This window comes from Epinephelus lanceolatus, chromosome 1 (assembly GCF_041903045.1).
Source record: "Epinephelus lanceolatus isolate andai-2023 chromosome 1, ASM4190304v1, whole genome shotgun sequence".
Lineage (NCBI taxonomy): Eukaryota > Metazoa > Chordata > Actinopteri > Perciformes > Serranidae > Epinephelus > Epinephelus lanceolatus.
Genome location: NC_135734.1, coordinates 7,966,823 through 7,983,743, shown reverse-complemented (window position 1 = coordinate 7,983,743; position 16,921 = coordinate 7,966,823). Strand labels below are relative to the sequence as shown.

The window sequence follows — 16,921 nt, the reverse complement described above, 5'->3', positions numbered from 1 at the left end:
CTTCAACTGGTAATGTTGATGTTTGCTATGAAAATGGAGGACACTGGCGAGCAGGGCCATCCTGAGTGGAAAATCACAACACCAAAGCATCTCAGAAGCAGTGTATTAAAGTATTTTGGGTTCTTCACTTTAGATAGAAAAGCTATGATAACAAATCTACAGACTCACCTGGTAACATTAGCTTGCTAACCAAGTGAGGAAGCGGAGGCACCACAGACAAGCAGAGCACCGGCAAGTGTACAACCTCATCTGACTGCATACTATTCAGCAAAGTCAGCTTCTCGTAAATATACCATCACAGCCAAGATAGTAAGATTTGTATGGAAGAATGTTGCCCGTTGGTATTGTTTCTGAAGAGGGGTTTAGGATCTCATGATGGAATTAGAGCCACAATATATCAAATTCCAAGTTATGATACAATCTCAAAATACATTTAAATTCATTCGAACAAATTGTGTGTCATTTCATATTTATTCTATCTTGATTTTGGGCAAAAGAAACGACCTATTAAGTACTTTCTGTGCCTGACTGCAGCCGTTTCACAATGGTAACCACATGTGTAAGAACTGTGACTGTTAGTATGTGTGCCTGTGGCTGATACTCTCCAACATTCATGTTGTTTCTGAAGTCACTGGCAAACAACCTATTCTGTTGTGTAAGTATGAGGACATGTTGGTTGTTCAAGAGCATCTTAATCATTATATTTCAGTGTGAGGCAGGTCCTAATTACACATTGATTTAATCATAAAAATGTTGTTAAAACACTAGATATCATTTACCTAATAGGGGTGTAGCTGTACACAAAAACATCATTCAGTATTGTACATACCTCTGTATTTTTGTGATTTTCTTTGAAACATGTGAGCATTACAAAGCCATATTCTTATTGTAATGATTAGAGTACTCAAATGCTGACATATAGCCAGCGATGATCTAACCTGCAGGAATTTAAAAGGAAATAAAAAAATGAAAAAACTGTCCATTGCCCCCTACCCTTGTAATTCACTATATTTCAAATGAACTTAAATTAACCATGAGACCCAGCAGTGCAGTACTTTTTTTCACATTCAGTTCCTCAGCTTGTGTTTATACAGCATTCAGTCGAACTCCTTTTTCACAGTAGAGTAGCTCTGCACTACTGGAAGTCCACTTTCAGGAATCATTCTTGCACAACTGCAGCTTGGGCCTGTTTATGAGGACAAACACAACAGATTGACTGATGCAGATGTCGTTAGTGAGGCTACCCTGTAATAGACACATACAGATGACAGTTCAGTGTGCTTGAAAGTTTGTATTTTCAGAGACATACCCATCTTTGGTTGTACAGTGTGTACATACAGTTCCATTCCAATCCATCGCTATTTGTCTATTGTCACAGTAAGTAACTCGGAAATCATGATGGCACCCTAATGGCAGCTCTAAATGAAATCAGAGACTGGCTAAAAAGCTGCTGGAAACACAGTGACAGGTCGCTACAAAACACCCATGTCTGGTGCCTAAAAAGCCGCTGGAAACACAGCGACAGTTCGCTACAAAAGACACGTTTGGTGCCTACAAAGCTGCTGGAAATGAAACTACAATTTACTACAAAACACCCACATGTGATGCCTGAAAGCTCTTGGAAACACAGTGATGGTTTACTGCAAAAATAAAACACCACATTTGGTACTTTAAATGTTGCTGGAAACACAGCTACAATTTACTACAAAACACCCACATTTGGTGCCTAAAAATCTGCTAGAAATACAGTGACAGGGGCCTACAAAACACCAATTTTTGGTGCCTATAAAGCTTTTGGAAAGACAGCAACAGTTTACCACAAAAGTCCCACGTTTGGTGCCAAAAAGTGGCTGGACACACAGCAATGTTTGGCTAAAAAACACCCATTTTTAGTAACCTAAAAAGTTACTGGAAAAACAGCAAGGGTCTATACAAAACACTCATGTTTGTTGCCTAAAAATCTGCTGGAAGTGATTCTCACAGTGATTCTGATCCCTGCCCACAACACAGATTCATAAATCTTTCAAATCTGTCTGCCCCAAGCCATAGGGACATCAACGCATATGTATGTAGGGCTGTTGGATAATTTTTTATCTACAGAAATGCAAATATAGTTACTAATTTCTGGCTTTAGAGACATGAAAACAAGCCTTATTTATTGCCTTGAAAAGTAAAAAACAGCTTTAGCTCCAGGCGGTGGTAACTCAATGCAGAGAAAAACACTGTGTCCCCATTTCTCTGATAGATTATGTTGTTCCCCACAGCAACAAATACAAGCTGCCTATAATCTGCCTATACTGTCAGAGGAATCTCACTCTGCTAATTTCTGCTGTGACCAAGGCTTTATGCTCTGATGGTGTAGTGATTTCAACTCAGATTGGAGGGTGATGTAGAGGTCGGAGTAAAAACATGGCCTGGTGTGAGTCTGCACTGTGGTGTGTATGCCAGAACTGTTTGCATTTGATCCAGAGGTGGAGGAAGGGCTGAAGGCTCTCACTACTGCAGTCCACTGTGTGAGGAGAAACACAGATTGGAGGCAGGCCATAAATAGTAATCATTCACACACATACACACACACACACACACACACACACACTTTTGATGTCTGCAGCGTAAGTCGACAAACACAGTTCAGTGCACACAGTAAAGCCATACAGTTATGAGCATTCTCAGAAAATATGCTCTTAATCTCACACACACATACAGTTAGAGGCACTGATGATTTCACACTTTAAGAAGAGAGTTTAGTTTAGTCAACTTTTTAGGACATTGCACAGGTGTTACTCACAGTCCCTTACAGTTATCACAGTCTGACTTTCTCCAACCTTCAGGCTGCACTAATTAATGCATTTATGAAAACAATGGATCCAATGACTATGTGTAATGTTAAAGGTGTCGCTGTGGTGGGGAACATAGAAAACTATCGTCCAACTCTGCAGTTCACCTCAGCTCTGCAGAGTGTTTAGTGTCTTTCATCCTATTGTTTTGGATTTTCTGGCTCACATGTTACTGGTTAAGCCTTTCTGCTTTCATCAATATGATATTGTATTGCAGTTTTAAGGATATTTGGTTAATGAAATGTGTTTAAGGCTCATACAACAGTGGTCTGTCAGTGCCCAACAATTGTATAATTACCTAACGTTACATTAAAACTACACTGATTTTGGTTTTAAACCGGACATGGACTGCGGCCTTCTGGGTAAAATTCTTGTTTTGTTTGACCCATCCACCTCCCCTCCCTCCTGCCCTACATGGACTTGCTTGGTCTTTGCACTACAACAGCTTATCTCAGTGTCAAGTCTTGCTGATGTCACATGCAGAGGGGCGTGACAAAGCATTTTTGGTGGGATGAGAACAGCCTGGTTAATAACTAATTATGTTGTGTCCTATAAAATAATGTTCAATGAGTTGTTTAGGTAGTACTATCTACTACAACTGTAATTATTTTTTATTACTGATTGAGAACTCATGACCAGTGTTGGGTAAGGGTTACTTTAAAAGTAATCAAAGTACATTACTGCGTTACTTTTTTAAAAAAGTAACCAGTTACTTTACTGCGTTACTCCCTGAGTAAAGTAACTCAATTACTTTAAAAGTACTTCCAACGTTACTCCCTGAGAAAAGTAACTCAAACACTTTAAAGTACTTTTGAGTATTCTACATTTCCTATTGGGCAATGGACCACAGGGCGCTAAGCCTACATTTTTTGTCTCCAAAATTAAAGTTATGGACCACTTGCCCTTCACTGAGATCCAATTCTCCCATCACAGCCGTCACTTTGACCAGTAGAAACACAGAACGATCTGCTGCCGTAGACAACTGTATGACAACAACACCCCAGCGTTTTTAATATTTCCTCTAGGGATGTTACCACACAGAGTAAAAGGGGGAAATGATGGTGTGAAACAGCAGAGGCACTTTGTCAACCTGCTGAGTTAACGTTACTGTCATTAGCATCAAGCTAGCAAACAATGGTACATCCTCACGGTCGGACATAAAGTAATAACATTAACAAATAGTGGCGGGGCTTTTACTCACCACAACTGCAGAGGCTCCCAGCTTCATTTGAAACAAACTACATTATAGACGGTCCGTTATTTATTAATCCCTCTGTGTGTTTATATATTTACTTTTTATCCGTTCCGTTGTCTTTGTAAAGTTAACATATCGCACCGTCATTTCAAACTCAACACTTGTTTCAAATTAAAAGCCCCTTATAACCTCGGCTAGAGAATCCCTCGATTTTCTAAATAGGTTTTTATTCTGAAACATTTGTCAAAACTTCCTGTGGAGGATACAGTAGCTTGATAGTTTACATATGGCGCTTCAAATGTAGCTCCTGCCATCTGCTGACGCTTTTAGGTGACTACAACAACATGTCGGCTGGCACGTGAACAGACACAGTTCTGGCAGTGACTCAAATAATAGTGAAAGTAATAAAAATAGGACAAGAATAACCCGATGACATCACACACGCCGTGAAAGATGGCCAGGGATAATTGGTGAGTACCAGCGTGTAGCGTGTACCAGGCATAATGCAAGTCCTGAGTCTGACCTGTCTGTCAGCAGTCCTGCTCCACCTATTTAGACTCCACCATAGACAAAGGCAGCATTTCTCCGACCACGTAGCGAGCCACAAGCTCCGTGGCTTCTTTCAGACTGATAGGTTTAACGTTATCTCCGTTATTAGAACCAAACGACAGCCGTTGCTGTTTCGGAGTTGAAGGACCAGCGTTCTAAAAGTAACGGAAGTAACTGATGTCTTGTTTGAAAATTTACTTTAGTATTTGATTACTCAAACAGCAAACTAACGCGTTAGGTTACTCGTTACTGCAAAAACTAATCAAAGTACTCTAATGCGTTACTTTGTAATGCGTTATACCCAACTCTGCTCATGACAACCTTTCGCCATTTCGACTAGAGTTACTTAAGAATACAGGATGCAGACAAACAGAAAATATTTTAGTAAGTCAAGAACTTGATGTCAAGTCAACAGCACTATGCTATAAAGCAGTTTTGGCATAGCAGGCACAGTTGGACTTGTGACGCCAACAGGGAAGGACTTTAATGTGCATGCTCCATGGGCTTAGAAAGCAGAAGCCTAAGGGCGTGTGTCAATATGTGAATTTTTTTTGTATGATGCGCTTTACATGGGTTTTGTTTCTGTGACAACAACATCTTGACATTAACATTAGCTAGCCACTGTAAAGCTGAGGGTTGAATACACATTTGCTAATAAGCTGACAGTGGTATGGCGATGAAAGCACAACACTCACCAGCAACATGACATGGCCGGCAAATCTGCTCCAACAAATGGGCTTTTCTGTCTTTGTTGTGATAGTTTCATACAGTTTGGTGTAGACAGTAGCTTAAGAAGTGGCAGTGATGATGCAAGCACCTCTCTGGGAAACTTGAACTAGAAGCAGTTGGAGAGGCCGCACAAAAAAAAACAGTGTCTCTGAAAAAAGACACTGGGCAAAGTGTTTTTTTCTCCAGGTGGCCACATGCAGTCACATATGCTCTCCCCTCATTGGAAACAGGTGAGAAAGATGCCAGCACTGAGAAAAAAACACTATGTGGAAAAGGCCCTAAATAGACCTGGAAAACATCAGTGGTGCATGCACTAGATGAGCTGCTAACATTGGAAAGGTTGTGTCTCCATCTTGCAACTCAGTATCTAGTTCTCTTGATACATCAGTGCTATAGCTGCATGCGTTTTCAGACCAAACAGGGAATTACTGTGAGGAGCTTCCCACTGGAAAGCTTCCCCGAGAACTTCCATTTCTTTTCTTTTTTTTCTTTTTTGTTGTTACTGTTGTTTGTGTTTTGTGTTGTCTGTTGTTTACACCACTAATGGGTTTTTTAAAATGGCAGTTGCCAGTGCTGCATTAGCGCATGTGTTTGACCAATCCCCATACACATATGTCACTTACTGGAACCACAGAGCCCAGGAACCATTAAATCAATTAGTAGCAACAACAAACAACTGTTTCCAAAGCTTTACAAAGCATGGGAAATGTAACCTTCTACCTGAAGAAGGGAAAATTGGCTAAACCAAAAGATAAATCAGCAGTTAACAACAAAGCTACTCAAAGAAAGCATTGAAAACCTAACACAAAGGAGTGGGCTAAACAGCTGTGCATGGATCTGTGTTTATTCCTGCAGTCTTGCAGTGTTACCTCCATCCTCAGTCTTTGTCCAGCCTAAACCCTCAGGGTTTACTACGGCTCGGTAAACAGTAGAATCAGACTAGAGCTTTTTCTTATTAATCCTTTGCTTTGACGCTCAGATTTGACTTTCATCATCTCAGAAAGTCACCCCTAAAGCTGGTCACCAAAGCTGGCAGGCTGATGTTTTATGGGCGTTTTACATTTGTTTTGCAGCAGCTTGGGGGGTTTGGGATTTGGATTTGCTGCAATCACATTCTGCTCATGAAAAAAAAAACACTGGCTGACTTCCTCATCTGCTGTTATTTTTTCCTTGCAAAAGGTGGGGCCTAAGAATGGGGACGAATGTTGGCTTATCCAGGAATCATGTTTTGTTCAAAAGTGAGATAGCCCAGCACCTACTGTCCACTTGGTATGGATATTCATGGTCCCCCGAGAATTCCAGCAGTGTTTGAATCAGAAAAAAAGGGCTTCCACGACACTAAACCACTGCTGTTGAGGGAAAGGATTAATGGATTAAAACTGTCATTTCAATCTAAAATTAGATTTGCTCTTTTTTTATTCAACACTTTTAAATTATAAGGTTTAATGAGCATTTTCTTGAAAGGCTATTAACAGTATTTTTACTTCAGTTAATGTTCTTAATTTGTTTTTCATTCTCTGGTTTGGTCTGTGGTTCATTCTTTCTTGGGAGGTTGTTTGGCAAACTGGCGGAGGAGCTTTTTCCATGAGAATGGCTACAGTAGGTTGGAGGAGAGGACACAGAATCACCTCTTAAATCCAATTCATTCAAAATGCACACTCTGGCTAGAGATAGACAAGGCTTGGGTGGTTTCACGGTATGGCAGTATAAGGTATTTAGAAATCAAGTATGATTTTATAAAATACAGGCACTCCACCCTCTATTTCCTGTCTCATATGGAGATGCTGTATCGTGGATGTATTGTATGTAATGCACACCACTGGCCACCAGAGGTCAGACTCCAATGATGAAAGCATAGACTGTATACACAACAGTGCCCAAAAAGTGAGGCCAAAACATCTCGTTTGCCCCCTGATGACTGGTCACAGTATAGGTCATAAACCCCACCCCCTCAATTCTATAGGATGCAACATGGGCCAAACTAAAAACTCAAGGTACATGTTAATCCTAGTAAAGGTAGCTTTTATTATTCTCATGTGTGTTCAAATGTTTGTTTTTCTGATAAGTTTGTTTTTAGTTATTTGATGCCATAAAATGGGGTTTGATGACATGACTGACAGCTGTGTGTGCCAATCAGCGAGCTTGCACTGCTCACGATTGGTTGAACAGGAATGTACTGAGTCTACAGTAGCTCAGAACAGACAAACCAAACACTGACTTTAGATAGGGAGCATTTGCATTTTGTGTGGGCCACCATGTGTGGGCCACCATAGTTCTTCAACTCGCTTGGCAAACGGGAGGTTTCAGTTGGTTGCAATGTTGCAACCTCACCACTAGATGCCACTAATTCCTTTCCACTAGACCTTCAAGGGTTGATTTAGACCAAACCAGAGGTGGTGATTGTTGGAACAGTGGACTAACTGTGTAGACAACTGACAAGACTTACTGAGACAGTTTTGAGTTTTATTTTATTTGTGTCAAGTTTGAATAAAGTTCATGAGTTAACAAGGCAACTAAGCTAACGTTAGTCTTAGTAAAAACTGGGATTCGGAAGGTGTACAGTTGTATTTCTCTGTTTATCAAGAAATAAAGGTACAAGAATATTACCTTCCTTGATATTTTGTAAGTTTATATTGTTTATTTATTAGACTGAAAAAGCCAAGAGAGGTTGCGTAACGAAGCAAACTGACCATTTCAGGGGGGGCCATCAGTGCTGTATACAAATACCTTCACATATCCTATGTCCCTGTGAAATTTCAGAAAGGTATAAAGGTATGAAAAATACCACCCAAGCCAAAGATAGACACCTTATTTTGCTGTAGTTTAGTTTCAGTATTTTTTTTTCACAGAGCACCTGATTGTTCTAGAGCACAAAGACATTACTGAAAGAATTTGCTGGCCTCTCCCCACTGACACATTTACCTTCATGAAACTAAATCTGCCTCTAAGCAACCCCTCCCCCTTCCAACACTCCCTTGCACACAAGCTGTTTGTCTGTGTGCATTGCTTCCAAACACATTGTACAGAGTATCCATCTGCCAGCACAGACAGAAAGATGACACTTCAGTCACACAGTGCAAATCCATGTCTGGTCGCACGTCTTGCCACCCAGCACGTGCTTGACAAATGGCAACATGCAGGAAGAGGCCAACTTCAACATCAACCCCAAGCAGTACAAAATGTTCACAGCTTGATAACATGGCAGCTAAATTCAGATTAAAACAGCTTTGGGAACTGTTTTATTGTTTCAAATACTAAGTTTCACCAATTACAGCAAGTACAGTATACAAATTCTTTCTTGTTGGAGTCATGTATTGTGGCCTTACGGGAATGATGTGGGGGTGGATTGGTAAATGCTGTATGTATGTATGCTGTATGTTGTGTGTGTGTCCATTCTAATGTAGTGTATAGTATGTTTTGTTTTGGACCCCCTTGAAAATGAGATAGGTCATCTCAAGGGGTTATCTGCTCATAAACGTTCCGAAATATCTGTCATTCCAGAGGTACTAACTAGTTTCCCAACCCTAGCCAAGTATTCAGCCAATTCCAGCCAAGTGTAACACAATTGTAAGACAGCTTTGGCCCATACATCTTTGTAAGATTTGGCCAGGTTTTGGGGGTTGTGCCAGTTGTGGCAGAGAATCAGCCCCTTTTAGCAGCACTTAAACTGCAGTTTGCTCCCAGAATTGCACAAGTCTACTTTAGGTATTTCTGATTCACCATTCATCACGCATCTGGCATGAGTTTGGCAGCTAGATTTGGATCTAGACTGCTGATCAGCTTTATCAGATGCAGTTCATGCAAATACTGTGACAACATCACTCGTGACAACTCTTTATTTAAATTTGTTCATCAAAACACTGACTCTCTGAAGGACTTGGCCAACTCCAGCACTATTTGTAGTGCCGTTTGGAGTGAGTCTGTGGTTGCTTTATGCCGGCCACAAAAAACACAGCCTGAAAGACTGACTGGCAGAACATGAATATGTAATCAGAACTCCAAAACCGCAATTATCCCCTGGGACAGCACTTCAGAGATGCAGGCCACAAGGACCCACACTCACTGAAAGTTCATGTTTTTGAAGTAACAGGTCTGGGGATGGGAGGTGGATGGAGGGTTGGCAGTTGACAGATTCAAACATCTCGTATGGTGTGAGACCTTTTGGATCAAAACCCTCAGGGCCACTTCTCCCTCAGGCCTAGATCAGGAAGGTGGCTTTTCCTCTTTCCTGTGATGTAATTGTCTGTTTTAAAGCCTGGAAATGTGATTAGTTTTAGAATGAGAAATTTTTGAATCATGTGAATACACAAAAATCCATCTCTTGGATTGATAGATTTTAGTATTTTTATTGTGTTTCCTGGCCAGTTCAATATGACTGCCTCTTTGTTATATCCATATGTGATTTAATTATGCTTGTACTGACCTCCCTGCAATGACATACTGTATTCCTGTTATGTTTTGGGAGTCTGGTCATGGGAGATGCATTGGCTTTGGGCATCCTGATGAATGGCTTTTCACATCTCTCTTTTTATCTTCTTATCTTCTGCCTTTACAAGCTGATTTAAATTATGTTACATTCTGAACTTGACAGATGCATTTTCTTTTCAAGGAATATTACAATCATTAGGCTACATTCACACTTATATGTTTTCATTTTAAAACGCATTGATATTGCTACATTTATGTAGCTTCCACACTACTCAGGCATTTTGGAGCCCTTAAAACAGAGACCTTTGAAAATGTTAATGACCCAGTTTTAGTTTGATAACTCTGGGACTGCATTTTAAGACTTTTTGCAAACAATGATGCAGACACCCACCTCCTGATCGGGTCTTGTGAGTCATGTTCCAAGTCAAAACATCATAGATATGTCTACATACATTTTATGAGTTCATCCTTCTTGTGTGGATACTCCTCTCCCATTGCCATGGCTTCCTCTGGCAATGTATAATGCTCCCAGCCATATTTGCTTTGCACTCCCAATCTGTTTTCTGATGCCTTGTATCTGTTACTTTAATAAGTAACAGTTCCACCTCATCGTCGTTTATGGGAAAAAAATCTCTGGTCTTCCTTTTTGCTATCTCCATAGTATTTTCTATTTTCTATCACTCAGCAACTAATTGTAGACAATCTGCATTCTGTTTATATCAGCACGTGTATGCCCAGTGTATGTGAATGCGAGATGTATTTTCAAGCGTATCAGTATGGACAGAGATTATTTCTGAAACAGTGCCAGAACCTTAGTGTGTACACAGATTGTTTTCATTTTAAAATGTTTGTAAAGAATTAAGTTTTAAAAGGAACTAGGCCAGTTCAGAATTAAAAAATACACCTACCAGTACTACTAAAGATCACTAAATCAATCAATCACTAGTTTGCCACATGGAATTATGCTCTGAATGGTGTACAGCAGTGATCCACAGCAGGAACAGGACAGCACCTCACAATCCCCCCATCACACCAGTCCTTATTCAGCATTAAGCACATGCCTCCTCTCGGCATTTAGAAAAAAAGCCTCCTGGTTGAATGGCGCGGAGACTGTCAGTTTATTTTCCACCCGTACAATGATTAGCAGGATGCTAGTTCAGCTGATGCCATCTTCTCCATCTTTTCCGCAATGTTTACTGATGTTTACATTTGAAAACCTAAACCTGGTTATCTGGCAGCAAAGTAGAGGTCAGCAGGAGGAGAGTTTACAGGCTGGTGAGTTGATGTCCCCATCCTGATGAGTGACTCTCAACTACATGCAAACACCAAAGGCAAATACAAAAAGCACCACCAAGACTTGCAAAATAGATTAAATAGATTCTACCAGCCTAAATTTAGCACAAACATAGCACAAATAGCAGAGCTGACTGGAAGCGTCCGCCTATCTAATCAGTTCAATCCATACAAAAACAGAAATGTAAAAATTATTTCCTTGAAATCAAAGCAGGGAGCAGTCACTCCCTGCAGTTGCTCATCAAGAAATATTTACACTACATATTTCCCCCAATAACCACACATTGTGCTTTTTACATTCCTGTTTGTTTAAGGATTACCTGCTTCCTGTCTTCATGCTTAGCTAAGTTAATCAGCTACTGGCTCTGGTTCCACATTCAATCTACAGATATAAGATCCAAGAAGTAACCATCATCTCATTTAAAATCCAGAAAGAAAGAGAATTTCCAGAAATATCAAATTATTACTCAAAGAAAAAAAAATAAACTACTTTATCAACATTTTGAATTATCAGTGCTTCTGGAGAAATATTATTTTGTTGGAATAATGTTATACTATATGCTATACTATTTGAAAAGGGTCCCGGTGATGTTCTTCACTGTATTTTGTATTTATTCATATTTTTCATTGACGCATGGATATATTATTAAAGATGTTTCTCATATGTTAGGATTATCGGTCATATGTTTTGAATATTCTCCTCTGAATTCTATGTTTTTATGTAGAGCCTTTGCTTTGCTGTAGCAGTGACCCAGTTTCCTCATGGGGATCATTAAAATTTAATCTTTTCTCATCTTGGATTTCAATTAGATGTCTGAGCTCCATTCTCATACTGTGTATTTTGTGGAGTGAGTTAAAGTGTTCCTTACTGCTGTATGATAGATGCAAAAATCACCACCAACTCAAAATCACCACAGGATTTGATTCCTGCTTGACACTAACTCCTCTTGTGTTTACTCTTCTCTCTCCACTCCTGTCTCTGCTGTGCTCTCTCTTCCCACTGGCACCAGTTGGAGGCCTTCTACTCCATCTTCACCACAGAGCAGCAGGACCATGTTAAGTCTGTGGAATATCTGCGCAGCAACTTCAGGCCCATCCAGAGCTTGGACAACCGCCACGTCTTTAAGTCAGCAGTCAAAGATGCCTGGCTGCCCGACCTGACTGACAGCAGTAGCGGGCCATACGGCACAGAGGCTTCCAAAGGTAGGACTGCTGAGACAGGAGAAGTTTCAAATGTACTTTTTGACTTCTTCCCTATTGCCATAAATGTCCTTAAAAGAATCTGGAAACTATACAGAGCCTCTTTTTACCCAACACTATGATAAAGATAGTTTTTATTATACATATCAAAATATTCAGCAGTGTATTTTGGTAGTTGTTGTGCTTGTCAATCTATATTTATCTTATATTTTTAAAGTTTTAACTCTTCAAACTGTACACCGATGCCACTAGCTGACATAGAATGAGGTAACACTCAGCCTTGTCGTAGGTGTTTCAGATTGAGGTCTGAGGTCATGTGTTTCACAGTACAAAGAGTCTTAGTATCACTACTTGGAGCAATGTTCTTGTCTTCTTTCTTACAGTGAAATCAAAATATTTAGAGTATTCCCCATCACCCACTGTAAAAAAATTTCCATTTTCCAAACTAGCTTTTTGCTTTGAGACCTGCGTGTGCAGCATGGCAGTTACGAAAATGAATGTCAGTACAGGTAATAACAAAAGTAACGTTATAACAACTTGTTTGGTTTTGGGGTAACTGTAATATTGATTCTCAAATTTTATCAATAAGTAGTTACACTACTCGTTACTGGAAAAAGTCATTTTATTACTGTCCAACACACCGGTAAAACACTGAATAAAGCAGTTTCACATTAAAATTCAGGGCCTCTCAAACACTTATTCACCTCATCATGAAGGGGCTTCTAGCCCGGCTCCTGTTGCTTACCTTTTTGTCACTGATAACTTCTAATCCAGACGTTCTGGAGGCTTCTACCAGGAGCTGAATTATCCACAGAGGTCTCTACCTCTCTAAAACAAACAGACCCAGTGATTTACATGAGTAAAAATAATGAATAAAGCAGTTTTGCATTAAAAATCAGTGTTTCTGCGATGCTGTTCAGAGGGGCTGCTGGCCCAGCACGTGCTTATGTGCGCTCACTTTTATATATCTTTTAACTTAAAATGCAGACATTCAGGAGGTTTTTAATGTGAGCTATATTATTCGCAGAGGTCTCCTCCTCCTCTCCAAAAAAACCAGAGCCACTGATTTGAAGCAGTAAAAACACTGAATAAAGCAGTTTTACATTAAATATCAGTGTTTCCTGCTGTTCAGCATGGCAGGGGTTGATGCTAACGTTTGCTCAGCATGTGTCTCTGATAACTTATGATCCAAATGTCCAATGACCAAATCCTTCATCAAGTTAATACATAGTTACAAAGTTACAAATTATATCTTTAATCTGAAATATAAATGTATTTGATATTTTAGGTTCTAAAAGGAGGAACACATGCATCAAGAGTCTGATGTGCTCCTACATATTACTCAGACTACATTGCTTGTTTTAAGACTACAGATTGTTCACTTTATTCCTATTATATCTGCACGTGAAAAAATGTCCAACTTTATCACTAAGACACTCTCTCAGTGCACTGTGCTATCTCTTTATTCTACCCACTGATAGCATTGTTTAAGTTTCCCCTCTTTTCTCTCTGAACTGGTCCAATATTCTCATATTATTCCTGGATAGTGACATTTCCTAATGTTAATAAATGAGGGATATTCAGTATTGCTCATATGCCCAGAGGAAGCTGATTGTCTTCTGTGTGTGTGTGTGTGTGTGTGTGTGGTCTGTGCTAGCTCTCTGTCATTTCATCAGCGGGCTGGGTAACTCCCCTAGCATAAGGCAGTGGGAGGCACACCAGCCGTCCTCCCACTCCTGCCTCATTACCACTCAAACAACACCACACAGTGTGCACAGTCTGTGTATGTGTGTGTGTATGAATGCATGTGTGTGAGTGTGCACGTGTTTCTCTGTGTATTTGTAAGTGTTTGCGCGTGGCCCAGCATCTGTGCTGTGTCAACCGTCCTAGCAGGATTTGTCCCCTCCCTTCCTTCATACACACTTCCATATGGTCGACTAGGGGAGAGGTGCATCACCTAGATACACAAACCCACTCTCAGGCAAGTACTGTATATGTGTATGTGTTGTCCTGGCACAGTGTGCTGCATACTCGTGTAGTATGTCCTTGAGCGCTGCAGTGGGACATGTTTGCTGTAAGCAGATCTATATGGCTGGCAGAGGAAATGCAGAAGAGGCAGATGAGGAGGAGGAGGAGGAAGGACAGCTGGGGAAAATAGCAAAGAGAAGAATTGGAGCAGTAAAAACATAGCTACAGCTGAGTGGGCTAGAAATCTGTCCATGTATGTGCATGTTCACCTGGTCTGTAAGCCCTCCTCACCTCACAACATTCAAACACACAGGTGGTGCTGTAAAATGAAAACCTGCACAAAACCTATACAGCAGCAGCTGAATTGCATGAGTCATTTTCTTTCCTGTCCCCCCTCCCTATGCTAATTTATTCCATTTTACTGAGGCTCAGCCCAAACACCATCCTGCTGCTGGTGATTGTTTCCCATCAGCAATGATGGTTCATTTACTTTTGTGTCCCTGAATGACTGGCAGCCTCACATTTAGTGAGGCAGAATGACAGATAATGGTGTTTTGGTGTTCGAACTACATCCCAACATTTTGAGAAATATACATGTCTTGTGTTTCGAAGAAAAACCTAGCTCAACACACTGACTGGAGTCAGGGGAAACTGCTAGCTTACTCTTCCCACTGCACAAAAACCCACAAACGCACGCTAACATCTGGCTTTGGTATGTATTGGGAAAAGTTACAATTGGCATTCACACCCCAGGAGTCACGGGTATTTATCGGCTCAGGCTCCGCTTGACAGTGATGGAATTACAACACCCGGGTGAATGCACTAATTTTAGCCACTTTACTGGCGAGATACAATGACACACCACCACAAAATACCATCCATCATTCAAACATTATTACAGATGGTCACATAGTTTTCAAGGGAGACAGAAGTAAGAGATATACAAAAATAAGTAACCACCGTAACATTGTCATTGGCCTCCAAGCTGCTTTTTACAGTTTACTAACCTGAAAAAATGAAAGGTGCTTCTGGATAACTACTTGTATTGTTACATAAGTGATTATCTACTACACTGCTTCTTTTAACTTAACTTAACAATTTGTATAATAGCAAACACATGTCTACAGCTCCCGTGATTTATTTATTTATTTATTTTTTCTTTTTCAATTTTTCAATGCAGTGTGCAAAGTACATCTCATGACTGTTGTCCATGGTTTTCCCAGTTTTTTTCAAGATTATTTTTTGTGCTTTTAGATATTAGATAGGACAGTTTAAGTGTGAAGGGGGAAGAGAGAGGGGATGACATGCATCAAGGGGCAGCAGGCTGGAATCGGGTCCACGGCTGCTGTGGCAAGGACATTGCCTTCGTATATGGGACACCTGCTTTACCCACTAGACACCAGGTGCCCTAGTTTTCCCAAATTTTTAACTGCAAATCTCTGCTGTTTTTATTTGTTTTAAAATTGTCCAAAATTCTGATAGCCCCTCCCTGCCCTTCTGTTGTGCAGCCAGATCTGGACTAGCTTTAAACTCTTTAAACCCACCATGGTTTTTAAAGCCTCATCATATGAAACAAACAACAATATTAATCAATACTTATCTAGAAACATGATGTGAGCAGCATACTATTGAGCAATGCTATGTTTCATGGCTAAATTTGAAGTAATTTGCATGATTCAGATTTTTTCATTCTGATTTCAAGGTTTGGTCCGAGCCCAGAAGTGCCAGTCTCTGTAAATAAGACAGGTTTAGGATTTTTTTTTCTCTTAAATTAGGCTTGTGGTTTTCCCCTGTTTGCACTATTTGTGCAAAGCAGACATCAAAACACATCCTGGACCTGTAAATGGTCTGGGCCAAGACTGAATCAATATTGATCTTTTAATCTGGCTCTGAGTCTGAATCTTTAGTCTTTAGTTGTTTTTAAAATAGGGTATAGGGTTGAGTCAAAGTTAAGGTCAAAAGATGAAAGGAGCAATGATAGGATTCAGCTGTGATTTAAAAAAACAACAACAACTTCAAATCAAAACAAAGTCAAACTCCTCTGCTGACCAAAGAGAGTAAAGGCATTTTGTCCAGGGTGTCAACCTTTGTCTTGAAAGTCTTGAAATGTGTTCAGACCAAATGTGAAGCAAATTTTTGGACCTCATTTGCATGGCTGCTGGATTGCCAGCTGCACTAACTGTTGTGCTAATAACTGGAGAAGGTGGCTAGCGGCTATTTTCAGAACTCACAATCCTGTCCTTTGGCTTCGCTCACTTTTCTTCAAGTCCTCACTTTTTTGTTTTGTCTACAGTACTTACTTTGAGTCACAGAGCTGAGGGTGCCCACAGACAGTGACAATAAGTTTGTTCATTTTTGATTCATCTATGACATCAAGAGAATTTTAACGCTAATAGGCTTTCACAACAGAGCGTCATGACAATTGTTTTTGTATTTGTGTCTATTTGAGTCACCTGCACAAATTTGCATCTATTCTCATCTTTGTACTGACTTCGCATGTAATTGTGCCATACAAAAAAGTTGCTTTGCGTTTGTTCTGAACACACTTACAGAGTGTCTTTGCTTCCTCTTGAAAAAGATTCTCTCACACGTGAAGAAACCTTTCAGCAGAGAGAGGAGCATCAAGTAACAATGACCTCTGCCTCCTCACAAGTTCCTAAATTACTGACTGTCTGGCCAGATCAGAAAAGTTTTCCAGTACAGGCCATGAGCAAGAAGAAAT

General features: G+C 40.2%; 1 protein-coding gene across 1 annotated transcript in view; it reads left to right on the top strand.

The window, feature by feature from the left end:
• Positions 1-16,921, top strand: part of LOC117256754 (receptor-type tyrosine-protein phosphatase gamma-like) — a 621,431-nt gene that overhangs the window by 486,321 nt on the left and 118,189 nt on the right. The window contains exon 8 of the mRNA XM_033626372.2: positions 12,042-12,234. Within this exon, the coding sequence (XP_033482263.2) occupies positions 12,042-12,234 (193 nt within the window). The remainder of the gene's footprint in view (positions 1-12,041; positions 12,235-16,921) is intronic.